Raw genomic sequence first — 20,373 nt, 5'->3', positions numbered from 1 at the left:
ATCGTCTATCTGCTGGAAGTGCCTTCGTTGACGGTGGCCTGGCCATTTTCTCCTATTACTCGTATCCTCCAGGACAAAAACCAACTTTCTTTGATAATTCGTCTGGCAGAAATAATGACATGAATATTGCCCATTCTGCACGTTCCTTTCCTTATATCTTACTTCACGTGCGTCGGAGAGCTGTGCATTTCACATCATTCACATAACATGTGTCTACTCTAAAATTTGCATCAATTTCTGACCTCTCCTTCTTAGTATTGCATTTTCAATGTTGAGCAGTGTATAAATTTATTCACACTTTAAAAAAATTGCAGCATGCACATATTAAAAGAATATTTTTTAACATATATTACAATGTAATTAAAACTTTCAGACTATTATACTTTCTTATACATCTCAAAACTGTAAATACCTTATGTTTAGCTAAAACTACTTCAATGACTTGTGGATCACCAAAGACAGGCTTCAACTCATCAAGAGTTTTTTCAGTTTTTGAAATCCAGATCATCAGTTCTTCTAGAGCATGCTGGAACTGCCCAAGTTTTAAGAGTGTATTCTCCATTTCTTGCTGTATGATTTAATAAAAGAAAATACATTTTAATCATAAGCAGAAGACAGATGCTGAGAATTAACATACCCCAAAAACAACCTAATTTCTTATAATATATGGTAAAGTGAACATCTTTCATGAATTCTTTATACTTTTATACACTAACCTGTCTTTCAACAATACTTTTCAGTAAATCGTCCCAGCGCTTATTAATGTCAGCTAAAGGTTCCCGAATGGCTACAGCCTGATCAGGTGAAGTTCGTTCCATCAGCTCTTGAGCCTGACGATTTAGAGATTCAACCTGAACCATATGTGGATCAACCTCTAATTTAAAATCCTATAAATTAATTAAAAACAGTTAACGGATGATATACATTTTCAAATATAAATACATTTTTAAAGTACACAACAAAATTAGCAAACTCTGAGCATTGAAACATAAAAAAAAAAAAAAAAAAAAAAAAAAAAAAAAACCCTCAGAAAATAGTTCCTCTAATTAAATGCTTTACAAATGCATCTGGCTGTTATGTGATAAAAACATTTCTTTCATTATGAAAACTGCTGATACGCTTACAAACGTTTTTGCAATATGTCGTAACTGCGATATTCCATTTAACAAAACAAGACTTTAAATGAAAACCATTACTGTAAATTAATTTATGCACATAATAAAGAGTTTTAAATAAGGTAGTTTATTCCCCCATTCAGATATTACATTTCATAATTTTGGCTTCTCTTTTAAAGCAAGCAGTAACCTGTTCAGTTCAAGCATGTCATATGTGCATCAGCAGCGAACATTACCTCACAGCTCGGTGTGTCATATTTGAATCACCATTTAATTCACTCTATGGCCAGGCGTATCACATTTGACTTTTAGATAGAATGTTTAATTAGTATTTTTTGTTGACACTAGATGTAGCTGTATGTCTGTTATAGGGAAATATATCGAAAGTTAAGTATGTGTACCTTCATTCTTAAGCAATGTTTTTTTATTTATGGTATTTTGTTTCGGAATGAGTGTTCTATTTTTTTTTTTAATGGCAAAACCAAAGCGCTATCTGACCGTAGAAGATAAACAAATGCTAAATGAGTCAAATTTGCTGATATTCTATTCCTGTGACATTTGCATTGTTGGACTTTCATACACCCATATTTCAAAGAATATCATACACTTGTCTCTTTTTTGAAATATTGCTTCCTTTGCATTGTTTTCACATTGAATTTTTATGAAAGACAGTTTTAATATTTTTAAATTTTAATTATGCGTTGTGTTAAATATAATCTGCGATTGTTTGGATATTTTTCCATATATATTTAATTGTGGGATAAAAGAAAAATTATATTATTCTAGAATGAGTATTTTATAAAATTATTAAGGAAAATATAACAATAAAGGTTTAAAATTAATTCTGACAAATACCTGAATGTTCTCATAATGTACCAAAAATTGGAACAATTGGATGACAAATTTAATTTATACGAATTTTTTTCCAAAATTAGGCTTAGCAGCGTGAATTGCCCGTCCCCACAAAACGACGTATCCGGTTAACGCACCGTCCCAACAGAACGCTTTGGTAATGGAGGTGCGCATCAGAAACGGATTAAACATTTAAAATTTATTCAAAAATATTTCATTAATGAAATTATTTTAATTCAGTTTTTTTTACTGAAAAGAACAACAAACAATGCAATGAATACAAACTTATGCATTTAATAAAAGTTTACCTGCATGTTTAATTTTTTATATAATTTAACTTCTTTAATGGGTATAGACATTTGCTGGGAAGAAAAAGGTATGTAATTCACAAAATGCAAACAATATGTACACCTTGTGCAAAAAAAAAAAGGACAGTTCTATATCTCCTGTTCTACTGGACTGATTGTTGAAATTTAACTTGAGGTTTCACTGTTTCAAAAGCGTGAAATAGTAAAGTATTCGAAACTTTAAAAAAAAAAAATCGTTAAAAATAATAGATTAATTTTTTGTTGAAAACGTTATTTTTTAAGATGGCAGGCAAATGTAAATAAATACATTTACTACGAGTATAAAATACTAAAGTAAGGTTAAATTATTACTTTCATATAGCACCAAAATAGAATAAAAACACTGCTATAAAAACACTGTGCCAACGTTTAATTGGATTAAAATATTACGAAAATTAGGAATAATGATTAGGAAAGCCAGGTTCGCCAAAATAAGGTCTCAAAAGGACATTTTTTAAAATTCCGATACCAATAATTCTTAGTACTTACAAATAACAACATTAATCTTGGAAAGGGACATATCTGTTTCCTATGAAATCTAAGGAATTCGAAGAGATGGATAATAAAATTTTAAAATGGTGCGGTAATGCACAAATATTCAGTAACCTATCAGGGAGTTGATTACAGCTCGTTAATGCACAAATATTATGTAACGAATCAGGGAGCTGATTACATCACGCCTAGAATTAAAATTATTTAAATAATCATACATAATGAAATCATTTTAAAAAATGCAAAATTAAATTGTATTTTAATATTTAACAGCAATAAATAATATTTAAAACATTAGATTAAATTTATAGATATTAAAACCAATTACATTTAAAGCAAGGTGATGTCATTGATTACATCATCCGCAATGTAAATTATACAAAATATCATAAACAATAAAATTTTTATTTCAAATAAAAATGCAAAATTAAATTGATTTTTAATATTTAGAAGCCATAAATAATTTTTAAAACACAGAATTTATGCATAATAAAATGCATTATTTTTTTAAAAAATTGACAAAGTATCGGTTACCATAAATAACTTATCCAGCAATGGGTTTACATAAGTACTATTGCTCGCAAAAAAAAAAAAAAAAAAAAAAAAATCGCCAAAATCCGTGCAACCATCTATCAAAGTAGCACCAAATTTTTATTTAAAGAAAAAAAGTAATTCAAAGAATTATATCAAATTACTTAAAAACCGATTCTTTTTTTTTCCATAATCGAGTCTACGACTCAAATTATGGAAAAAAAAAATGGTATGTTATTTCAGAAAAAGGTCCGATTTTATGTAAAAATACTTATGTTAGAACAGTGCTATATATAAATCTAATATATATCCTAAGTCCTGCTTTCGAGATATGAAAAATGCAAGTTAAATCTTGACAATTAGTCCAGTAGAACAGTCCCATTTTTTTGTGCAAGGTGTACCTTTAGATTTCAGGAAATAGAGTAAACTGTAATTTGAAAAATGTAATATGAAGAAACTGTAGCATGAAATACAAAATAAATGCAAAATCCTAAATATTAATGTAATAAAATTTTCATGCATAAAAAGATAATTAAAATAACCCAATCTTAAAGAGAACATGCACAACAAAACACATCACATTTTATTCTCTAAAAAGAGGTCTTTTCTGCATTATTATCAGTCTGCTCAGTGTAAAAATCACATCATAACCACAGAATTAATTTCTTTCTGCCTTGGATATTTTTCTCTTGAATTTTATGACTTGTTACACTTCTGATTTGAGTACCATTGACGAACGATCCTATTAATCATTAATCAAAATATATATTTATATATAAAATAAAATACAAAAAAATTTTAAATCTTAAACTTTCCAAAAAGAATATGATATTTATTCTCTTTTCCAAATTAAGTCTTCTCAAGGCATGTGGCTCCCTCTAGTTTTCCATTACTAACTATTATGCATTTTCCCTTTCTGCTCACTTTTTAATATTCTTACATTATTTTCTTCCTTTACGTTACAGGGTTTGTGCAGATTTGGAGAGAATGACGACGACACTAATAGATAAAGTATCGAAACACACTTTATTGGCCAGTATTCTCAGGACAGCTCCAAAATCCCATTTTTACAGTTGTCAAAGAACTACTATAAACATGCTGAAACAATCAGCGACACAGCCTGCAGGCTATAACAGTGGAGACAGCTTCACAGCAAAGCATCAGAGTACAGCTCCTGATTCTGCTCGGTCGTTCTCTGAACTCTCGAGACTCTCCACGCTACTACTCATGATGCACTCGACAATACACTAGAGTACAGCTCCTGACTCCTCGGTTTAATCGTTCCTGGAGCTCAACACACTCTCTCGATGATGCACTAACTGCGATACACTACGAGACTCTTTCCGTGCACTTGACGACCAACTCGGCACTCACTGACTGACTATCAACTCGATGAACTCTAATTAACTCCACATGGACTAACTGTCTGCATACCAGCAGGGATTATATAGCTTTTGGCTTGTGTTTGAAACATTCGGGGCTAAACCGGTAAGAATTCATTCCAGAAGAATCTCCATCCATCCACGGCACGTCGCCAATTTTGGTGCCAAATGGATGATATCTCGCCAGATGTGGCAACCCTGCCTTCCCCTGCCATTTTATGGCAACCCTAAATCTGCCTTGCAGGGAAGCTATTTTACCGTGCCTAGACATTTTGTAACAATAATTTTCTGATATTAAAGAGCCAAATAACATTTTAAATCAAATGTATTTCATATCTTACCTTCAACTGGTTAATTTGACCTTTCACTGAGTCGATATCAGAAGCAACGGCTCCAAGTTTAGAAAATTTATCTTCAACGGTATCCAAAAATTCCAATAAATTCTATAAACAGATATGAATTATTAACCACTTTTGAATTATATACAACAAAATATAAATATACATATAAATAATACTACCTGAAGTGTATCATGGAAAACCATGGCTTTCTCCATTGCATCAATCAGATTTTGTTCTCTTTTAGCATAAAGAGTAGTTACATTTTCCCATACTGAATCTAAATCTTCAATATGCTTCTTTACTTCTGGTTTATCTGGTTCACCACACAACTGCATTAAATTCTGTCCAGCTTGTCGGCAATGGTCAACTTCTGGTTTTGTCTGAGTAATTTCTTGCTTGATTTCCTTTAATTATAATTATTATTATATATCATCTCAATTATTATATTTGTATAAAGTTTGCTTTTATTACACTAAAAATGGAAAAAAAAAAAAAAAAAAGCCATACTATTAATCCATAAACTCTCTTTTAAAAATTAAAATAATGAAATTATCTTATTTAATATCAAATTATTATATATATAATGCAGTATCAAATTATTATATATATATAATCTTGTAAACAAATGTTCAAAAAATGAAAATGCACTTTTATTATTTAAAATGCTAATGTATCATTCCTTTATGGTGCAATAATTGTAAGATCAATATTACAAATTACTTGTAGCACTTCTTGTTGTTGCTGAACAGCAGCTGGTTCAACAGCTGGTGGTTCTTGTCCACTCAAATTGCCTTGCAACTCTTTAAGTGCATTCATAACGGCAGTCAATTCATCCCAGAATTTTTCAGCAGCAATTAACGCTTCTTCCAGAGACTTTCCTCTGTTCCGTGCTGCTGTCTGAATTGTTGTCCATAAATCATTCAGACGATCAAGTTTTATTTTAATATCTAAAAAATTAATAATTGTTGTATAATTTGATATAAGGATATATACGCACACACAGACATACATGGGAAAGACAAAGATGCTTTAGCAGATTATGTTGTGAGAATTAAATTAATCAGTTATAGAAACAGTGAAACTTCCATCTAGAAACTTGAAGTACCATATTAACTGGTATATCAGTATCCCTATACTTTTATTAATTTTACATGTTGAAAAATGTGAAGGGAAAACTATTCAATGTATACCAAATCTGAGGGAATGAGTTAAAGGATAAGTCTTAACAAGTTAAATTACAGTGAGCTTAGCAATGTTACAAAGAAGTTGTTATTTCCAGTATCACTCCTAAGAATTATTTTAAAGTTAAACAAGAGAACAAACAAAAAAACTCAATAAAAACAGAAAGCTTATTCCTGAAGCAGCTAATAGTAACTACAGCAAGTAAGGTCATGGACAGAAACTTGAAGATGATAAAAACTGCAGAATCAATTACACCAGGGTTCCTTAAACTTTTTTCAGTCGTGACCCCTTTTTATTGAGATTTTTTCGTGACCCATTTATAAAAATTTTGTAGGACCACATAAGTATTGTGCAAAACCGACACATGCATGAGTGTCAGTGTCAATTTTTTCACTTTTAGGTCATTAGCTTCAATTTCTAATTTTAAGATATAGAAAAATGTGAAAATTTTAAATAAGTAACACACAAAATGACAGCATCCCATGCAAAGAAAGGAAAATGAATGTTTATATTATAAAAATAATGCATCGAAAGGTTTTCATTCTTTTCTTTGTCTGTATTGTCTTATCTTTATCTATTTTCGGGTACATCGTGTAAAAATATTTGGTAATTGTAAAATTATTATAATAAGTTAAAGAAATATCAAAACTGCTAAAATTTTTGGTGACCCCCTGCTGCAGGTCCTGCGAGCACCAGTTTAAGAAATCGTCAATTACACCAAAAATTACTTTTGATATTCTGCTTAATTTTCAAATGCCTCAGATATAAGTACAATTTTTTAAAAATACAATAGTAAGACGAATTTTTTATATAAGTCCATTCACAGCTCATTTGGCTTTTAAACACATTCCAAACTTCACAAATTATAAAATCAAAAGAAATAATGCATTTCAAAATCACATTCAAAGTCTGTTGTTAGTAATTTAAGAGTTCCAAAAGGGCTCAGAATTAAAGAAAAACTGATTCAAATTTATTTCTTTAGTTCAGAATTTAATTACCTGAAGAATAAATGGTAAAATATACAAAATACGCTAATCGAGAACAGCCAATAAAATGATGAGATGCAGTAACCCTAAAACATCCATCCCTGCCTTTTCCACCTTAAGCACAATTATGCATGTGCAATTCAGACCCAGCGTTAATACAGTCAAAAGTCGTTAATCCAGACTCGTCGGGACTTCGGCGATTCCGGATTATAAATCATCAGTTTAAATCGCGTAAGACGGCATGCAGAAATTCTAAAATTAAAAATATGAAACCGTAATTTATGAAATAAAGAACAATTATGATCTAAAGGGTATCAAAATTTACAAAAAAAAAAAAAAAAAAAAAAAGCTTAATATTTATTTGTTTACTTTATTAAACATTTCTTTCAATGTCAGTTGTTTAAGTTGCTTCGGAAGCACTTCCTCAGAGAACCCGGTAAATGTAAACATCGCCAACTTTGGCGATAATCGTTCAAACTTGGTAATCCATCGCATTTATCCTATTCGCTTGTTCGAAGTTTGCAACCATTCCTCTTGCGTTTATTTTGTTGAATTAACACTGTCGTTGTTCGCCTTTGCAGCTTTATATTATTCTTCTCTTATTTATTATTATTTTTTCTGAATTTTTAACAACGAATAGATAGAAATATTTTCGTAGATGGATGCCGGTTCTCGGTTCGGGATGAAAAGAGGGGTGAATGCTAATTTGTAACACGGCTGTTCACGTTGTGTTCTTAATTATTAACAGCTCTAAGAACCATGAGGTTTCCAAAGTCTAAAATAATTTGATTTCGTAAACCGCAAAAATGTGCATGTGCATTTTAAATAATTAAGTAATGCTTTTATTTTTATTGTCATCTAAAATTATGAGAATAAATCAATTTTTATGGCGTAAAATTTTAACAAGATAATATATTGTTATCTTTTCTAACAATAACCTTTCAGAGGATGGCAGGTGTGACATAAATAGATGATTAAATTGAAATAAAAAATATTGATTATTTAAGATGTCAGAATAGTTCGATGCATCATCACCATGGTCATCAAAATTAGCAAACCACTGCTGGTGTAAGGAATATATTGTTTTCTGTGTTAACTGGAATTTAAGACAAATTTTTTTCGTATATCACGCTTAACCGGTTAATTTCAGTATATTAATACTAATTTATATTTTTAAATAAATTTTTATTTCCGTTATAAATCCTTATATATTGTCTTATGCTTAATATATTCTTTTCTGTGCAAACTTGAATTTAATACGCATTTATTTTCGTATATCACGTTTAACCGGTTAGTTTTACATCTACATGCTTATTATCTGTGAATTTTTACTACCATATGCTTAATATATTGTTTTGTCTGCTAATTTGAATTTACATGCACTAAAAATCACGTTTACAAAATAGGACCGGCTCATCGTCGATGAACGGCGAGCTTGGCGAGTAAAAATGCAACGGCGCCAACGGGTTCTTTCCCGAAGCGCCAACGGGTTCTCTGCGGATGAAAACCCGTTGCTTCGTTTTATGTGATAATACTTTCTCTTTAATTCTATAAACAGAAATAATTTTTTGTTCAGTTACAAAGTTCCGCTGTTCAAGTCCCGTTAATTGCTGTGCCGAGAATACCGACTAACTTGTCAATCAAAATTTTTTCGTTTTCACTAACCTCTCTGTCACATTCTTCATGTCTTTATCCATTTTTTGCAGCAATTCCACTTTTTGTTTAATGGACTTCGAAGCATACTTTCGCTTTGTAGATCCTTTACATATTAGTAAATATATATCGGAAATTCTATTTGACATAATCGAAAGTTCAAGTTTACTTTTATAGTATTGCTCTTACAGTCTGCAAAAAATAATAAGCCGGATCCAATTCGAAAATTAAGGAAAAACGCAATCATCAACATTAACTGAAATAGATAATTAGATAATTTTAGCTTATACCGTTTGTTATACATAAAACGCGCGCGCGAAAACGTATTCTGCCCTTGCGCACACGCAAATGCGCAGTCGTAAGAGGTCTTACGCGCACGCGTAAACGCCTATGCGCATGTGTCAACGCGGCGCATGCGCAGAAAGTTTTTAGCTTTGAAGTCCGGATTATGGGTGTCCGAATTAACGACTTTTGACTGTAGCTTTTTTTCAGGTCTTTAATCAAAAACCCTGATTTTTTTGCTTTGTCCTCCCCCCAGAACTCCATGGTATTATATGCTTCATGACACATTGCAGAGTATTTTTCATTCCTTTACCATCTCTTGAAGAATAAGTTAAAATGCTTGAATCACCATATTACATAAGGGCACTACAAAAAAAGTACACTGTAACTGTGTAAAGCACGGCAGAGAATGAAACATTATTACTTCTTTTTCTAAGGTGTTAAAATAAGATCTGGACTGTTGGATTTGTGATTCAGTAGGCACAATAAGTAATTCTGGATATTTAAACCATCATATAATATATATATAATACGTAGCCATAGTGTGGGTAACAAGTTACATGCAGCTTTCGTAGGCAAGTTGTCTGGCTCTCATGCAAATAAAATATATGTATGAAACATGATAAATTACTCATTGCCCAAAAGGAAGCTATTATTTTGTTTAATTTTTTTTTACAAAGTTGTCAGATGTATCTCTCCATTTGAAACCTGTTTCATTACTTTTAAAGTGATGTAAATATGGAATTACAGTTTTTGAAAAATCTAGTTGCATCTCTTGAACTTTTCTGAATTCTGAATTTCAACAAGTGGCTCTTGTTGACATGAACTTTGGCCAACCTCGATACATAATGAAGCATAAGCACAATCTTGTCAGGTATGTGTAGTGCCTGTGGAAGAGATAAATAAGAAGGAAGCACTTCCGCCCATGTAACGACAAATTACCAGTAAACTTTTAATAGGGAAAGGGCTCAAACTTAAATTCTGCCAATAATATGGAAAATAAGTCAAATGTACAGAGGTGGAAAATACTGTCTATTCTCTTCACACATCCAGATTTAATCCCTGGCCTCACAAAGGAATTTTTCAAATAATGACATACTTTTCAAGTATCTAACCTTACTTCTTCAATCACTTTATTCACAAAGTTCATATATGAATCTTTTAGCAATACTGTCAGTGTCATATTGTATATAATTTATCAATTATACACAATAAGATTTTGTATTTATGTGTTACATTAACCCTGCATAATATGCAGCATTTGGTAATATTTACAGCACCAAAGATCTTAGAACCAGCACCAGGTCAATCAGCACAGGCTTATATTCATAATCACTTGTAATGCTTTGCTTAACGAGCCATCGAATATATAAAAAATAATTTACATAAGCTCTTTACTGGGTTCCAATATTAAAAATGTTAAAAGCATCACAGATGTCTTCTGCTAAGGCCGTGAAAACGTGTTTGTGTAGCTCTATGGTGGTTGTCCAAAACAAATGATATACTATGTTTAAAAAAATAATATTGGTTTCCATTGATTACACAGGAACCAGTAAAAGTAGTCATCACTTTTATGCATGATTAGCTCCATACAGGCTAAATTCTAGGTGTAACCTCAGTATAGTCACCACAGCATGTCAGAAGCAATGGCAAATGCCATCTGTAAGATGTAATTGTGGAAGGGAAAAATATTTACTGACAGAGCCAGAAAGATTTCAAAGAGGACTATAACATTAAAAAAATACAGGAGCAAAGGCGATTGTTGAGCTTAATATGCATCTACAGAGCACAGTTTTAACACATACAGTATGAAGAAAATGCTATAAGCAAAATATTTACAGCAGCTATGTTACCTCATGGCCTGTTGTTTCACAAATAAATGAAAATTATAGATTACAGTGGTGCTAGAAGCATAAAATGCGGAATGCTTATCAACAAAAATAAGCACTGCTTTCTAAAGAATCAATCATCATACTATTTGCCACCTCAGGATGAGTTTATGGAGAACACCAGTGGAAGCTTATGATCCAGACTATCCGCTCCTGACAGTAAAGCACTAGGCAATCATACTGTGGTTTTCAGCATATCCAACTATCACCTTACAAAGAAAAATTAATAGTGGCGACAAGGTAACTGTTAAGTAAATCGATATCATATGAAGAAGCAAATCGAAAAATAAGAAACGTATCTTTTCACATTTTTTATTGAAACTTAACAACACGTGCACAACATTACATCGGCAACCATAGCTCGCACACAGAGAAGAGACTAGGTGTTGCCAATACGATAAATATAAATGTACCAAACTAACACGCCTCCTTACATTTATATTTACTAATTACAAACAAACATAGATATAAGCAATCTTTTCATCTTTACTATTTACAATTAAGCATAGATATAAACAATAACATTCAACACTTAACACAAATTATTTTTAAAAAAGTTTCTTTCATTAACTTAAATGTTAAAATCAAAGTTAAACACAATTTAGTTTACATAAGGACATTACCAAAATCTATTTCATTTCAAGCAAATATATTTAAATAAACATCACTTAAATAAACAGTATACAAAATTTATTTCAATTTCAAACCTTCTCTATATTTCATAAATTTAATCTTTCCTAAAGACTTAGTAAAGACATCTGCAATATTTGATTCTGAATCAATCTTTACAATTTCAATTACTCCGTTTTGAACATTTTCGTGAACATAGTGATATTGAACTTCTATGTGTTTTGTATTTTTAGTGAAGTTCCCATAATTAACAATGGCCAAAGCTCCTGAATTATCTTCATAAATTTTAATGGGGTGAGTTATATCAGCAAAAACATCATTCACAACATTTTTCAAGAAATTAATTTCTGTCACAATCTCAGATAAAGTAATATATTCGGCAAAAGTGGAAGATTTTGTCACACAATTTTGCTTTTTGGATTTCCAGTAAATTGGATTACCAAATAATTCAATAACAAACCCAGTAGTTGACTTTCTGTCAACAATATCACCTGCCCAATCAGCATCAACATAACAATTCATAATATCAGTTTTAAGATTTTTACTATAGGTTAATTTTAGATGTTTTGTTAAGTACAAATACTTTAAAACTCTCAAAGCATATTTGAAATGTGTCTCATCATAACAATTTTGAAATCTACTTAAATAATTTACGCTGAAAGATATGTCTGGTCTAGTACCATGACTAATATACAAGAGTGCTCCTATTAGATTTCTATATTTGACATTTTGATTTAAATTAGATTGGCTTAGTTTAAGATTAGTCTCCATTGGTGTATCATAAAGCTTTGAATTTTTAATACCATACAGTTTAGCTAAAGATTCAATATAATTTTCCTGACTCAGTGTTAAGATATTACTTTTCTCATTATCATATTCAATATCAATTCCAATGTAGCATTTTACTTTATTTAAATCCTTCATTTGAAATTTTTTATGAAGTTGTTCCTTAATATCATTAATTACCCGAGTATCTCTGCAACATATCAACAAATCATCAACAAATAAAAGAATATATACAAATACATCATTTTCAGATTTTACATAAAGACAATAATCATATTTACTTCTACGAAATCCTAGACTCTCAATATACTCGTTAAAGCACTCATACCAAGCACGAGGGCTTTCTTTCAACCTATATAGTGCTTTCTTTAATTTATACACTCTATTCGAATTATCGTTATAGCCTTGTGGCTGTTTAACATAAACCTCAGACACAACATAACCATTTAAAAAGGCAGTCTCAACATCCATTTGATGAATATTTAAATTATATTGACAGGAATATGAAAGTAACAATTTTAAGGTTTGCATCTTGATGACAGGGGAGTAAGCGTCCTCAATACTATCTTTTTGCTGAAAACCTCGAACCACTAATCTAGCTTTAAAAACATTATCTGGTTTTCTTTTGAATACCCACTTCACATCTAGAATTGCTTTATCCTCTGGTTTAGTCACTAGTGTCCAAGTGTTATTTTTAACAAGACTGTTCATTTCACTGTCCATTGCCTCTTTCCAATGTCCAGCCTCACTGCATGTTGTCGCCTCCTCAAAGTTACCTGGAACCGTAGCATCACAAAAATTTGCACTAACGCAGTAGTACCCGAATTCTTCATGAAATCGAACTGGTGGTTTGATTTGCCTTCTTGGTCTCATTCCACTTTTTGTTTCATCTTCATTTATCACACTGTCCTTAGAGTTATCATTACTCGATTCACACGACACTTCTTGAGGTTCATTCTTCTTATTTGTATCATCATTCTTATCTTCATCATCACAACCTACACACATTATGTCTTCTTCAATAATATCAACATGTCTGGCAACTATTATTCTGTTATTCATCAAAACTCTATATCCAACTTCTGTATACCCAAGTAAAATTCCAAATTCAGCCTTTTTATCCCACTTCGACTTTCTCTTTTCTTCTGGTATTCTTACATACACTCTACTTCCATATAATTTCAATTCATCAGCAGATGGTTTCCTATTGAAAAATATTTCATATGGTGTCTTCTTTACAATAGTATTTGTTAATGTCCTGTTTTTAAAATAAGCAGCAGCTTTAATTACTTCAGGCCAGTAACGTCTGTCAACTTTTGCTTCGGCTAAAAGATTATCCATTATAGTTCTGCCATATAGATGCCATATCCATTATAGTTCTGTTGTAACGCTCAGCAGTACCATTTAATTCATGTACATATGGTGGGCATGACTTTATCTTGAAACCTTTTTCTCTTGCAAATTTGTATATCTTGCTATTCATATATTCACTACCATTATCACATCTTAGTTCTTCCCTGTTAGTTCCTGTTCTTCCCTGTTGTTCATAGTCTTCCCTGTTAAATTTTGAATTTCATTTACATATTCAATTAAGCAATCAGAGACTTGATCCTTAGATTTGATACAATAAATTTTTGTCAACTTGCTATAATCATCAATAAAACTCACAAAGTATTTCTCACCATTACATCCAATTGTTCTGTGAGGTCTATTTACATCTGTATGTATAATCTCCAGAATATCTTCTGCTTTTCTTCTATTATTCTTGAATGGTAAATTGTGCATTTAATTTTCAATACATATGGCACACTTCATATATTCAGTTTCTATTTCTTTAGGGATTCCTTCTAATAGCTGATCTTTGCACATAATATCCAGATATTTAAAATTTACATGTCCAAATGAACGGTGCAATTTTTCTTTTAACGTTAACTTATTGTTGGTCAAATTTGCAAATATTTTACTATTTTTAACATAACTCTTTACTTTATATAAACTTTCTTCTTTCTTTGCTACTGCTACTAATGAACCATTGACATCATATATTTTAGAAAACTTTTCTTTTGAAACTATTTTATGATTATCAGTAATCTTCGAATAACTTAATAAATTTGCTTTCATTTCTTTTACATAAAATACATTCTTCAATGTTACAATAGATTCAGAGTTATGTACAGGAAAAGAAACTATTATATTGTCAACCTTTGTAGCTTTCAAAATCCTTCCGTCACTGACTTTCACTTGAATAGGATTCTTCAAAATGACTTGCTCTTTGAAATATTCATCACTGTTTATAATGTGGTGTGTGCATCCGCTATCCAGTAACCAATCGATTTCATTTTTATTCGTCACAGTATTTGCACTGGAACTTGTCATGTTACTTTCAATAACAGTGGTGTGAAAATTATTGCCTTGATGAGTGTTTATTCTCTGGTTAGAGTATGCTCCACGTTCACGATGTCCACTAAAAGCACGACTACGTCCTCGTTTGTTTGAAGAACTTCGACCGCGATAATTAGTGGAGCCATTACAATGATAGTTCCTTTGATGGACATGCCAACAATTCTTTTTAATGTGACCAGGTTTTCCACAATTATAACAGACATTCCCTTGTGGACGCGATTTGCTTGTTTCGATTTTGAACACATTTGATTTTTCTGCTGGTGCACAATCTTCATAATCATTTTTCTCTTTAAGTAATTTTGATTTGATTTTGCTCTTTAGGTAATCGACTGTTCTGTCCTTCTCTGGTAATATATCTACTAAGTCACCAATGTGACTGTAATTTGAAGGCAATGCTCTTAGCATATAGTTCAATTTTTCTTGTTCCGTCATGGTGGCGCCGGCATGTTTCAGTTCGTTCACATACTTCTCAAAATCATCAAAAAATATATTTACATCAGGATAATTTTTCAGTTTCACACATTCTAAGTTATTTCTACAAACAATTTGTAGAGATGTTGAAGTTTTTAAATACATTGCATCAAATTTCGTAATTATATCAAATGCAGTCTCACACTCGTGAATGTATTCCAATTGCTTGTTTGTTATGGCGCCGTAAATGTAATTTGTAGCTTGTATATCCTTTTCTTCCCATTTTTCCACATCATCGTTTTCACTGACTTTTCACTGAACCACATCTTTACACTTTTTAAATTGAAGAAATTTCATCATACGCACTTTCGAATTAAAATAGTCCGAACCATCAAATAGCGGTATGCCGATATCGCTGCTTCTTGTACATGCCATTTTTACGCTAGTATCGGTAACTTTAAAAACAAATTATAACTACTAAATTCTTTATTCATATTCACAAACCACGAGAACTGCTACCGTGTTAAATAAATCGATATCATATGAAGAAGCAAATCGAAAAATAAGAAACGTATCTTTTCACATTTTTTTATTGAAACTTAACAACACATGCAGAACATTACATCGGCAACCATAGCTCGCACACAGAGAAGAGACTAGGTGTTGCCAATACGGTAAATATAAATGTACCAAACTAACAGTAACCATTTTAAACAATGCATTAATTCAGTGGTAAAGACTCTATTTCACATGGGTAAATGCATACAGTTGCCCCCATTAGTCATGGTTCGAAGAACATGAAGATAAAGTTACACATCTTTCCTGACCTATACAATCACCCGACTATATCATTCAACCTCTGTAGTCTGTGCTAGAAAACACAGGGAGATCCCATTTTCTTTCTCCAGCATCTCTAGAAGAATTGGACCTGTTTCTGGTAGAAAAATGATATAAAAATTTATTACAACCATTCACAGCTCCATTTCAAAAGAATTCAAGCATTTCAGATGTCAGAGGTGCTCTTACAGCACATTAAGGTATCTATCCATCTATACCTCCTTGGTATAGGTGATGCCTATACCACCTATACAAATTTTCAACTTTTTTAGGTGTTTCAATTATTGTGAACATCTGTATTACCTGTAGATTTCATACAACAATTAGATCTTGCCATTATTGCAAAAGCTTTGTAAAGACACTACAAATTTTTCAGATGCATAACTTTGCAGAGGAGAAACTATATCAACATGGAAGCATCAAATGTATAAAAAATAAAAGCTGAAATACTGAAAAATTGTCACAAAAAATAGTAACACTAATATATAGAACTAAGAGAAAATGTAAATCAAAGTGTCCAAAAACTGCACACTATAAAACATTGCAGGAGAAGAGAAGAGCAATTGTTGGTTTGGGTTAGAATGATAAATAATGCCACATGAATAACAAACATGAAAAACCGAAAGGGTAGGTTGGCACTGTGAACCACATGAGTGAGTACAGATGATGGGTAAGTAGCATAAAAAATTAAATTCCACATCATTTTACAAAGTAATTATAGCCAGTAATTTACCAGGAAAAAGTAATACTTCGTATTTACTCAAAATTTAATAGGAGGCAAGCATATATGAAATTATGGTATTCTCTAAAAGATTTAAAAGTTTCTAAAAGAAGTAAAATTAATAGAAGTTTCAAATTAATTTTTTTAAATAGCTGGGCACTTTATTTAACATCCATCAGTCTTGCACCATTACAAGGGTCAGAAGTGGAGGCCACTTCATTATGGAGACACCTATTAGGTGGCTACTGTTGCCTTCTATGAAGAAACAGACAATTACAACCATGCTTTCTCCAGGATTCAAACCTTGACCAATCATTACAGCATTGAGAGTCACTAACCACTATTGGCTGGACAGCTCAAATGAAAAATTAATCCAGTAAGTCAGGCTACTAAAACACTGCAGATATTTGTAATATTTTACAAGAAAATAAATGCAGCTTATGGAAACATACCTCGAACTGCCGGTTCATCAATGGCACTAGCTTTCACAATTACATCATCAGCAGCCTTTTTCACAGCTTCAAGAGTTATGGTTCGTTTATCAAGATCTTGAAGAACAGCTTTGTTATCATTGATTTGCTCCTGTATCCGCTCAGGATGTGCTGATATGGGTTCAGCATTATGCAGTTGGTCAGCTGTAGATGTCAGTGCACTTAACATTCCCTCTAATTTGTCAGAAAACTGGAAAAATGTATAAAATATACAACTGTAAATAACAAAATTTTAGAGACTATAATACAATTAAAAAAACTATTAAAAAAATTTATATTTAGGTGTTATATTATTAAATGCAAATAAGTGACTAATTGTGTATTAAATAGCACAGCAAATGCCAATCAATAGAACCTAACTACTTCAGTTCAGTAAGAATTTAAATTTAGCTCTCGCCTAATTAGCTAAATAACCAGATATAGATGAATTATACCAACTAAACTGATAGAATTTCTTAAAATGGAGTGAAATTTCACCAATCGGCATACCTCAGGATCCAAATTATGCAAATTAGTGAATTTTTCAGATTATAGATCATGTATATTCCAGTTTTATCTATATTTTCCCCTTTGAATTTTTACATTTAATCTGAACTGTTTTCAAGTAAAAAGAGTAACTAAAACAAGGAACTTAATGTAAAAAAATTGTATACCCACATTAAAAAAATATCTATTTTCTTGGCAATTTTTACGCTTTAAAATGATAGAGAAATACATAAATATGCTGTTTATGAGAACCCTGAGAGTACGAATTTCCCTAAATTGAATTTCGACACTATTTCCACCTCTTCATTCATCATGTGTGCAAGTGGATTCATAACATCTATAAAAGTGTTGAGATTGAAATTTCCATTTTATAAAATGAACATTTCCTTGTTTTTTATTTCTCTACCAATGCATTTTCTATTTTCAATGCCAGAAAATTCTCTACCTCTTTTATTTCTACTTCCATGCCAATATAATAAAATTTGCTAGTTGCGTGCAGTATAACCAGCTATGAGATGCATTTAAGTTGGAACTCAACATTTGAAAAGCTATGAATAAATAAATTTGTTACCCATTTTAACCACATAAACTTGAAACTCATTTTAAAAGACAATAATAACATATAATAATAATGATCTAGCTAAATAGTGTCATTTACCGATTCCAGACATTTGTTTACTATAAAAAGAGAATGCTGACTACACATGCAGATAATGCTAAAATTTGCTTTATCGATCAAAATATGTTATGCAGAGAAATATTTAATAGCAGTAACAGTACTACAGCTAAACATTTAAGAAACTGAATTTTATAACCTGTATTAGTATAGAGCTGCACACTTTAGACTATATAGCAGTTACGAATAGCAAATTCGAGAAAAACATTTAAATATTCTTAACAGTTTGCTAGGATATTTAGATATAATAGTTTTATCCACTCTGTTAAAGATTGCAAACCTTAACGTATCCTATGTGTGGGAACTTGTGTGTGCTGCCTAGTTTTAGCACTAAGTCACATGGATGTCTAATTATCCATTACTGGGAATATACAGCATGCTATGATTATTAATACAAATATTTACCATATCATGAAGCTAATATATGCAGTACTTTTTCCATTATTTGTAATTCTTTTTGAAAATTCAATTTAGAAAAACATCGAGATGCATGATGTTTAATTTTTAATTAATATTAGCTTATGGGGAGGGGGAACTAAGATGTTATCGAACACATATAAGGACATGTAAATCCTATGGGCATTAATGACTAAAATTGGAAAAGCGGATGATCCTCCCCCTTCTCATTATTATCTTACAATCTTTCAAATTAAGATTCACTAGATAACAGGAATCTACAATGTTGCTTTCAGCTTCTTTAGGACAGCTGCCCTGGCTACTCTTTATCTGTTCACATATAAATTCTTATATTTCACTCACGGTATCAAAAAGTACTTTTAACAGAATGCAATTATTTTTTTCAAGAGAAAATGATTATAGTTACTTATTTGTCCTTAAACATAGATAGAAGATGCAGGAACCTCTAATTTTTTACCATTTACTTTCAGCATTAAAATATAGCATGCTCTAGTGTTATTTTTATCTAAAATTTTGAAATATTTGAATAGGAAATAAAATCAAAATTCATTATACCAGCCAGTTATACAAAAGTGAAATGAAAATTCAAAGTGATAATTGATTTTATTTAACAACTCTATTAACTGCACACCATAAAATGCACCTGAATAAAATAGGTATCGTAAGACGCATATTATCTGTGAAGAAAGGAATATGTTTTATAGTCTTGCACAAATGGCAGTATATAAAACACTATTATACTAAATGTTTGTAAGCATTGTAGAAAAGGAAAGAAACCCTACTTACTATGCATTAAATTTAATGACAAATACATTTAATTACTTTTTATGTAATCTATGTTTATAATGAATTTTTCATTGTTGCTTTGGTACCAAGACAGTGCCAGCATTGTTACATATCACAGGTATTCATTGAAAAAATAATAGACACACTGAAATTGAAAATACTGCACTTCTTAAAAAAGTACACATTAATGAGAGGATGAAAAAACTTTTCTCTCATTTCAATCAACATCAAACTATTCTAATTTAGCTACTACTTGACCCCTCTGTCCAAATTGAATATGACATAAAAAATCACAAATTTTGAAATTAAACATCTTGCTCAGTTTTTGTTGTACAGGACTTGTAACATGTAAACTTCTCATTCTTTATTTTTTGTAATGAGTGCAAAACTTTCCTAAGCATAAAGAGCCGAAACAATATATAAAAAGTTAGATTTTGTACCTTAAAAATTTCAAAACATGGATATCTGCATGGTTTAAAACATTTTTTTTGATAAAAGTATATATCGATAACCAACAACTGTGAACATTTATCACTTTCACCACTACCAGCAGTGGTGAAAGTGATAAAAATATTTTTGAGAATGTAAAGCTTTCAAGTGGAAATTTTATTTATTGGGAATTTTTGACATGGCAGTTACAGAACTTGAACAATGGAATTTTCTAACTGAAAAAGAAA

General features: G+C 31.1%; 1 protein-coding gene across 8 annotated transcripts in view; it reads right to left on the bottom strand.

Annotated features, from left to right (window-relative positions):
• The window catches only part of LOC118197123 (uncharacterized), a 466,504-nt gene that overhangs the window by 63,739 nt on the left and 382,392 nt on the right, over positions 1-20,373 (bottom strand). For all 8 annotated transcript variants that reach the window (XM_085807503.1, XM_085807502.1, XM_085807499.1 and 5 more), the window contains 6 exons: positions 17,293-17,521; positions 5,781-6,007; positions 5,240-5,464; positions 5,061-5,162; positions 717-887; positions 413-568 (listed from right to left, as the gene is read on the bottom strand). In XM_085807503.1, coding sequence (XP_085663629.1) covers positions 413-568; positions 717-887; positions 5,061-5,162; positions 5,240-5,464; positions 5,781-6,007; positions 17,293-17,521 — 1,110 coding nt within the window. The remainder of the gene's footprint in view (positions 1-412; positions 569-716; positions 888-5,060; positions 5,163-5,239; positions 5,465-5,780; positions 6,008-17,292; positions 17,522-20,373) is intronic.

This window comes from Stegodyphus dumicola, chromosome X1, assembly GCF_044657685.1.
Source record: "Stegodyphus dumicola isolate Sdum_Otavi_A_Nest chromosome X1, ASM4465768v1".
NCBI classification, from domain to species: domain Eukaryota; kingdom Metazoa; phylum Arthropoda; class Arachnida; order Araneae; family Eresidae; genus Stegodyphus; species Stegodyphus dumicola.
This window is presented reverse-complemented; position numbering and strand designations above follow the sequence as displayed.